At 43.0% G+C, this 9,129-nt stretch overlaps 1 protein-coding gene across 1 annotated transcript; it reads right to left on the bottom strand.

Annotated features, from left to right (window-relative positions):
• Positions 1-5,469: 5,469 nt before the first annotated feature.
• LOC129824519 (B-type lectin plumieribetin-like) lies at positions 5,470-7,175 on the bottom strand. The gene is made up of 3 exons (XM_055884213.1): positions 7,059-7,175; positions 6,104-6,197; positions 5,470-5,950 (listed from the first exon to the last, which is right to left on the bottom strand). The coding sequence occupies exons 2-3, from the start codon at positions 6,191-6,193 to the stop codon at positions 5,684-5,686; spliced, it is 357 nt and encodes a 118-aa protein (XP_055740188.1). The 5' UTR covers positions 6,194-6,197; positions 7,059-7,175; the 3' UTR covers positions 5,470-5,683.
• Positions 7,176-9,129: the final 1,954 nt, after the last annotated feature.

Here is a 9,129-nt window from a genome sequence, read left to right as displayed (position 1 = left end):
CCTCCCTTGTGTGAGCCTCTACACCAACAAGGGCAAGGACGGGAGGGGTCATCCTGCCTGTCTTGCGCTGCTCACGTGGGTCCACCTCCCTGGAATCTTTCCACCTCAACCGCTTTATTCCTGGAATGTTAAATGTAAAACTGGGTCATGTTGTTACGTCATGTTGTGTGTTAACAACTGTGTGCATGTGAGGAGTTCTTATTTGTCGTTGTTGTCATTTATAGGAACAAGTAGCACTTTCAGGCCTACCTCCTTGAAGGGTTGGTTCGGTGGAATGAAGACCGTGCCGAAGCTGCAGCGGAGGGATGGGGGGAGGGCAGAAGCAAACCCTGCACTGCAATGATGGTGTAGCCCAGTACCTCATCAATGAGCTGATCCTGAAGCTCATGGGTTGTAGTCTTGTGAACGATCACACAAGGCAAGTACACTGGAATGTATGTATAAATGATAGAAACAATACATACACTAAAACATGTGCGGTTCTGTTTATGTACAACTCTCTTTTTTGTTGTCTCTCTGTTTAAGGGGAACTCATTGGGGTTGAGTATCTGTTCTCCCAGACCCATGGTGACCAGAAGCAGGAGTCCAACCTTGGTAAGGACCCAGATGTCCCAGACGGGACACCTGATCTATTTGAGAGAGGAGAGGACGACCTGGGAGAGCTTGATGAGGAGGAGGACCCCACCATCTCCTTGCACGCCCTCGATGAGAGTCTTCCACCACTCCCTTCACTCAGGAAGGCCACTCCACCGCCCACTGAGTTCTGCAGGGGCTTTTCAAAAATTCAAAGACCTCAACCGTGAAAGGGGAAGAGTATGAAACGGTACATATTGCACTAATTTTCTAAACTCACAACACACATAAAGCCATGAGTGTATTTCTCATTAACGTGATGTTTCCTTTTGTTAACTTAATCTACCTTCAGCTCCCTGCTTGGCCAAGGCTCTGGACCTGCTCAGTAGCCCAACACCAGCAGGATAGTGGAGGCCATTTTTGTTGAGCTGTGCCACAAACACCCTGCTGGCAAGACGGTGTTTGGAAACCGGGTCAACAGGTGGGCTGCTATCCTGGGGGACTACAGGAGAATCAGGAACATGGTGCTGGACAGCCCAAACCTGAAGATCCACACAAGGCTGCAACTGTTTGAAAAAGTGGTATGTTTTATATTTTGGTATATTTTATGTGTAGTTCACTGGTTGACAGTGTTACTGATAACAAGTAAAATGTTTCACGTTTTTCACAAAGGTACAACAAACGGTTATCCTCCGTGGAGAGAGTGACCCTGCACCAGACCCAGGACAGCATGACTGCAGAGAGGGAAGAGTCAGGCCCCTTCCACGCTGCAGTCAGGAGTACATCCCCGCTGCCAGCCCCATCAACCAGCAGCACTTACTGTACCAGCTTTCCAGAGCCACCTCTACCACCACCCAGTCTGCCTACCACCTCCCTCCCTATAACTCCAGTCTCCCAAGACCTGCCCCTCGACCTGCACTCCTCTGCCCCCTCTTGCTGGTGGACCCAAGGTCTCCAGGACCACCGAATGGAGAAGGAGGAAGAGGCTGGAGTCTGGGACTAAAGTCAGGACGCAAAAGCCGTACGAAGGATACAACTGTTCTAAATGTGGCAAGCCTAAAACTTGTGAATTTGGACACCGTATGTATGGAACTGTGCGATTCTGTGCCGCTACCTCTGGCGGCCAAACTGTGGAAGAGTGGCTGGCACTGATGAGGTTCCAGCATGGTGCTAGCCAGGCCCAGTAAACACTGACTGACTGGTGTGTACATTTTGTAAAGTAGTTTTTGTACATATGTTATTTCTTGTTCTTTTTTTTTTATTTTTACGACATTTATTCTCAATCACTTGAACTTGTTAATCTCTTGGACAGTCGTGGCCAAAAGTTTTGAGAATGACACAAATATTAATTTTCACAAAGTCTGCTGCCTCAGTTTGTATGATGGCAATTTGCATATACTCCAGAATGTTATGAAGAGTGATCAGATGAATTGCAATTAATTGCAAAGTCCCGCTTTTCCATGCAAATGAACTGAATCCCCCAAAAAACATTTCCACTGCATTTCAGCCTTGTCACAAAAGGACCAGCTGACGTCATGTCAGTGATTCTCTCATTAACACAGGTGTGAGTGTTGACGAGGACCAGGCCGGAGATCACTCTGTCATGCTGATTGAGTTTGAATAACAGACTGGAAGCTTCAAAAGGAGGGTGGTGCTTGGAATCATTGTTCTTCCTCTGTCAACCATGGTTTCCTGCAAGGAAACACGTGCCGTCATCCTTGCTTTGCACAAAAAGGGCTTCACGGGCAAGGATATTGCTGCCAGTAAGATTGCACCTAAATAAACAATTTATTGGATCATCAAGAACTTCAAGGAGAGCGGTTCAATTGTTGTGAAGAAGCAAGCGCCAGGACCGCCAACAGCGTAGTCTGCCACACTACTGGAGTTTTGACATAATTCAAGAAGTTTACTGGCCGCCTCTCTCCCGGATACCGGAGAATCAAATACCCTCCTAACTTCTGCCATGAAATCCTCCAGGTAGTGGGAATGGAAACAGATCCACAATAGCAAGGAAGACTGCCCATTCTCCGCTAGTCCCAAGAATATGTAAATTTCCAGGAGGACAATCAAGGCTCCAACGTGAGAATTGACTCCCCCCTTACTAAAGGATTTTGGAGCAACATTGCGAAGAGTTGGCAGAGGCCTTGTGCTTTTTAAAGAGCTTTTATTAATCCTAATTGCACAAATACATGTTATGTGAAACTCTAATCAAGAGGAAAGGCATTTCATATTATACAAATTCAATAACATAAAAAGACATTTAATAATTGTCAATTTCTTGAGTTTGTGTGCTGTGGATCATGCTAATTGTGTGTGCGCAAAAAAAAGAAAAACAGAAAGAGCTGTGACTGGATATCAAAGGTCCAAAAGGTGCAGCGGCTCTTTGTTTACTGTCCTGAAATGTAATCACCCCACAGTAAAATTATTTACATACTGTAGATTGCCTTGTTTTACACCTTGATTAAAAGCAGATGTTTGTCAATCACATCATTGATAAATAACATACCATTTGGCAAGTAGACCATTAGGGCCAGGAGACTTCCCACGTTAGGTTGCTTAATAATAGCATGAAAAACTTCTCTGGTAATTTCACCCAAAAGATAATTTATTTCCCCCCCCTAATGGCTGAAGAGTTTTTTATATAAATATATATATTTTTTTTAGATATTCATTAATTTTTGTTTCATCAATTTTATTATACAGAGCATGTTTCTTTTACAGCTTTTCTTTTCCCTTTTCTCATCAGTAACAGTTTCAAGTCTTATTTTCATTATCTTTTCTTGTTATATACGGCATTAGGTGCATGTATTCTGGCAAAACCCGCTTAAATGTGAATGTTGAAAAGAGATGAGTCATTAAAAGCATCTTTCATTTTTCAATTCATATAATTCATCTTCAAAGTTGTTTATTCTTTATTTCTGTTGTTCTGGATAAACTCTTGTCAGATTTTGTTAATATTTTCAGCTCACCTATTTTCTGTCTTTCAAACTTCAATTCATTTAAATCTTTGTTTTCCCAGACATTTCACATGAAGTTTCCAAAACTCGTATTATTTTTAACCGTAGTAATTACTGACTTGACAAAGGAATGTTAATCATTCAGTATTCCAGAGATTATACCTCTTCTTTGAATAGTGACATTGCAGAGAATATTGAAATGTGTTTTGTAATAAATAATTCAGTTGACTTGTTTTCACACTTTTTCTACGATGGGAATGCTGGTGGTCTGGTCATCATTGGGAGGTAGGGATGGAGGGGACGTAATCAGGGAAGGGCAGGGCAGGGTCATCTTCTTCCTACTTGCAGATGGACTGTGGGAAATGGTCGGTGTACTCGCTGTCTGCACTTTTTCGTAGGTGTCGTCTTCATCTCTCCTCTTCACTGTCGGTCTCGCTGTCACTTTCTTTCATATCGCAGCTCAAGGGCTGATGGGAGACACTCCTGGTTCCATCTCTCTGTGCTGGGATCACTCTCTCACAGTCCCTGGACCAGCAGCGGTGACATCACGGTAGTGGTCTCGCTGACTTGTCTGGCGTGTTGGGTTAAATGCTGTGGGCTCTCTCTTCGTCAGGCTTTGGGTTAGAGGCTGGATCTCTTCTTGCTATGTAGGACACTTGACATTGGAAGAAGGTGAGGCCTTCACCTCCACACAGGCTGCACATGCCTTCAGTCTCTTGGCATTCGGGATGGACAGCCCGATCTAGGTAATGTGTGGGTGGTGTAAACTTTTTCCACTTCACAAAAATGTCCCTGAAGGTGCCCAAACGGAATATTTAATGAGTAATACATTTCCTTGTAGCCTTCTCCTAATCTTTGCCTTTCAACAACCTTATCTGAGTTCTTTTGGCAGTTTCTTCCTCCTCATATTTTGATCTTTGCTGGAAATTCCCTTAATAAAATGGGGACCATAGAGAAGTCTATGGTCCCCATTTCATTAAGTGAATTTCCAGCAAAGATCTTCTCATTGGTGTATTTAAATGTTTTGAACCACTGTGATTGGACACAGGAAGAGTCTAATCAACTTATGTGCCTTCTTAAAGCTGCGATATGTAACTTTTTGGGTAACCTGACAAAAATCACATAGAAATTTGCGTTATAGATCTGTCATTCTTATTGAAAGCAAATTAAAGAAGCGGTAGATCTGTTCTATGTGCGTTATTTCTATGCTTCCCATTCTTACGTTTTTTTTTTTTTAAACTTTCGGTTTGGTACACCAGGTGAAAATACAGTATTTTTGGTAATGGGAAATATATATTTCACAGCGGTTTAGATGGTACAATGATTCTCTACCGTATCCTTGCTTGTTTTGTCTCAAACTGAAATTAGGGGAACTATTAGTGCTTTTGCAAAAACAGGAAATGGCTGCGCAATTCCTGCACAGTGCATCTTTAAAGAAATGTTGTGTAAGTGACTCGTTTAGGTTTGACATGACAAAGGGTATGAAGACAAGTCCAGATTTCTCAGTAAAAATCACCCAGATTCTTCCACTTTGAAAGTGTGGAGTAGGTTGTGTCGATCAGTGAAACAAAATCCCAATTGAATGCATATATTTTTATTTTAAGGAAGCAAAATGTGAACCCGCAGGGGTGAGAAGACTTTCCCTGGTGACTGTATTTGTGACTATCCAAAATGTAAGTTTTATAGCCCTAACATTAACCGTTACCCTAGCAGGCTATTATATATATATATATCAACATGTTGATAGTTTGAGCATCTGTAGATCATCTGTAGGGAACTATCAAAATAAAGTATAACAAAGTTAACCTAATGCTTTCCTCTTGCCAACTTTATGAGATCAGTGATTACTTCATGGAAAGGATGCATTTCTCATCGGGCTCAACAGACCACCATCAGAAACTCAAAAAACATGCTTCACAAGACAGTTTTTTGGGGGGCATTTTTAAAAGGTTTATTGGATAATCATTTCACTGTAAATCCGATACATTAAGGCTATGTTCCAATAACCACACTAGCATAACACTTACACAAAGCACGCAGAAGCACATTGCTCAATTTCTAAGTGGGATATTTGAACACAAGGCATTTGACTGATGGTACAGATGTACAGAGGTCATCTTCTTTGATGCCCGTTCGGGACCGAGTCAGGACGTTCACTGCTTGTGACCCTTGGAGGAAGAAGAGTTCCACATTTCTTCTCCGTCCTTCTCGACGACCAGGTTGCCGTCGTTACGCAGGTACATGCGGCACATCTTGAACCCTTGAGCCTGGCTCTTGGTTTGCCACATCATCTTGTTATCCTTCTTGTACATGACAAAGTTGCTGTCGTCTTGCATGCACAGGCGGTAGGCGTCGCGCTGTCCGGCGGTGTCAGAGGACCACATCTGCCTCCAGCCATAGACGACAAAGTTACCGTCCTCCTGTGCAGATGAGATAAAGGGTTGTGGTAAGGATGTGTATGCGACTAACCATTAAAAAAAAAAAAATTTACCACACAGTTTTGGAGCCACTGTCCTGGTTCAGCAATAGCTGACTTCATATTACATATGGTCTGTATCTGTAAATGTACCTACCTGGAAAACTGCCTTGTATTCCTTGTTATTGGACCACATGTAGTCTCCCTTACGCATCTCATCATACTTGGACATGTAGTTCTTGCTCATGATTCTGAAATAAAGAATAAATAAATAAAACTCTGCTTAGCAAAAAATACATATCGCCAGCCTTTTCTAAATTCCTAAAGCAAATATTCCCATGGCAAAAATGTGTAATTTAATTACTTTTGAAATAATTTATCTTAATTTTTTATTTCCCCCCCAATTTCATGGCATCCAATTGGTAGTCAGTCTTGTCTACACATCGCTGCAACTCCCATACGGACTCGGGAGAGGCGAAGGTCGAGAGCCATGCGTCCCCTGAAACACAACCCAGCCAAGCCGCACTGCTTCTTGACACAATGCCCATTTAACCCGGAAGCCAGCTGCACCAATGTGTCGGAAGAAACACCTGGCGACCATGTCAGTGTGCACTGCGCCCAGCCTGCCACAGGAATCACTAGTGCATGATAGGTCAAGGACATCCCTGCCGGCCAAACCCTCCCCTAACCCAGACAACGCTGGGCCAATTGTGAGCCCCATGGGTCTCCCGGTCGCAGCCGGAACTCGAGACCAGAATATATAGTGGCACAGCCTTAGACCACTGCGCCACTCGGGAGGCCCGACTAGCACTCTTCCACTCAATTGAGGCATCCTGACTGTTGGCAAGAGTTTAAGTGGCCCCAAAAGACATTTCAGTTTTTAGCAAATTCAAATCACTACTTGGCGTTATCACCTGTAACACAAAATATAACTTAACGTAGCAGGCGTAAGAGTTCCCACAACCGTTTTCAGTGGAAAAGGAAGCTAGGTTTAAAATGGCTGTATCCCTGAACACCAGATAATTCAGTTGTTGCCAAGGCTACACAACATATAGCAGGAGACACGCTATACCCAGAAACTTAAGTTGCTTAACTCCCGCTTTGATACTCACAGTCCGTGTGGTTCAGTAGTTCAGTGGATCAGATTGATGAGGCTGGAGGTTCCAGATGAAGTGAAGTTGGTAAATAAAAGTCCTCTTTTATACCCACTGAGGAGAGGGCAAGACAGGGGTGAGTGGAGGAGGAGGAGACTGGGGCTGAATGGACACTGAGATGCACAAAACAACCTTAAAACATGTGGTAGTTAATTTGACTGGAATCTTGAAAAATGAAACGCTTTCACAGTTTGGATTAGATTGCCTAGATTAGAGTTAACTTTCATCTGGTGTATCTGGCTGGACACATTGACGGTGCTAAATACTGATCTGGCCTTGTGATCATTTTAAAGATCAAAGAGTTTAAAGTTACATATTTTTGATGGTTAAGTGTGCCTCTGCATTGCGTACGTATTAGCGACTAATTAGCCCTTAAATTCATTGTAAATTATTTAGCTAAGGGAAAAGAGTTAGCTGTTAAGCATGCTTTTAGAAGCATTCTAGATAGATAAGTATTGAATCTTGTAAAAAAAAAAAAACATAGTTTCAACACCATCTACCTTTTTTAGGCAATCATTATATTGTTACTTTGAAGTGATCTATTTCGGTTTTCCAAGTACCAGTACTGCTCAGGTTCATAAGATTGTGCCTTTCAGACTACAACGTTTCCGTCAAAGGATAAATTATTCTTGAATGTTGAGTGTTTGTGTGACTGGCGAGTTTCTTTTTTAAGTATGAGGAATAACACTGTTGTTCCCTTCAGCAAGCCCACCATTGCTGCCTTCAAATGCTCATCGTATCTGGAAAATCCGACATGCTCTTGTCCAAATCTGAACAATTCTTCAACCATGGCGATTTTAGCTTGGTAGATTAGCTAGCTAACATTACTAATGATACATTTAGTTAACTTAACATTGATCCAATTGGTCCAGCTAGCTACATTATCCATATACATACGTTTGACATTGTCAAAAATATATTTGCTTGATCATCTTTTGGTAGAAAAGGTGAAAGGTCAGTGATGAAATGTCACAACTCAAACTCGGGTATCAACATCACCCCTATTAATAGCCTGTTCAACCTCTCTTTCGTATCGTCTGAGATCCCCAAAGATTGGAAAGCTGCCGCGGTCATCCCCCTCTTTAAAAGGGGGAGACACCCTAGACCCAAACTGTTACAGACATATATCTATCCTACCCTGCCTTTCTAGGGTCTTCGAAAGCCAAGTTAACAAACAGATCACCGACCATTTCAAATCCCACCGTAACTTCTCCGCTATGCAATCTGGTTTCAGAGCTGGTCATGTGTGCACCTCAGCCACGCTCAAGGTCCTAAACGATATCTTAACCTCCATCGATAAAAGACAATACTGTGCAGCTGTATTCATCGACCTGGCCAAGGCTTTCGACTCTGTTAATCACAGCATTCTTATCGGCAGATTCAACAGCCTTGGTTTCTCAAATTACTGCCTCGCCTGGTTCACCAACTACTTCTCAGACAGAGTTCAGTGTGTCAAATCGGAGGGCCTGTTGTCCGGACCTCTGGCAGTCTATATGGGGGTGCCACAGGGTTAAATTCTCTGGCCAACTTTTTCTCTGTATACATCAATGATGTCGCTCTTGCTGCTGGTGATTCTTTGATCCACCTCTACGCAGACGACACCATTCTGTATACCTCTGGCCCTTCTTTGGACACTGTGTTAACTAACCTCCAGACGAGCTTCAATGCCATACAACTCTCCTTCCGTGGCCTCCAACTGCTCTTAAATGCAAGTAAAACTAAATGTATGCTCTTCAACCGATCACTGCCTGCACCTGCCCGCCCATCTAGCATCACTACTCTGGACGGTTCTGACTTAGAATATGTGGACAACTTCAAATACCTAGGTGTCTGGCTAGACTGTAAACTCTCCTTCCAGACTCATATTAGGCATCTCCAATCCAAATCCAACACTCTACTCAGCAAACTGGATGTAGTCTATCACAGTGCCATCCATTTTGTCACCAAAGCCCCATATACTACCCACCACTGCGACTGGTATGCTCTTGATGGCTGGCCCTTGCTTCATATTCGTCGCCAAACCCACTGG

This window comes from Salvelinus fontinalis, chromosome 26 (assembly GCF_029448725.1).
Source record: "Salvelinus fontinalis isolate EN_2023a chromosome 26, ASM2944872v1, whole genome shotgun sequence".
NCBI lineage: Eukaryota > Metazoa > Chordata > Actinopteri > Salmoniformes > Salmonidae > Salvelinus > Salvelinus fontinalis.
This window is presented reverse-complemented; position numbering and strand designations above follow the sequence as displayed.

Coding starts and splice junctions, on each gene's coding strand:
- LOC129824519 (XM_055884213.1), bottom strand. CDS start 6,193: ATGAGCAAGAACTACATGTCCAAGTATGATGAGATGCGTAAGGGAGAC. Junction 5,951..6,103: donor AATACAAGGCAGTTTTCCAG/GTAGGTACATTT, acceptor TCATCTGCACAG/GAGGACGGTAACTTTGTCGT.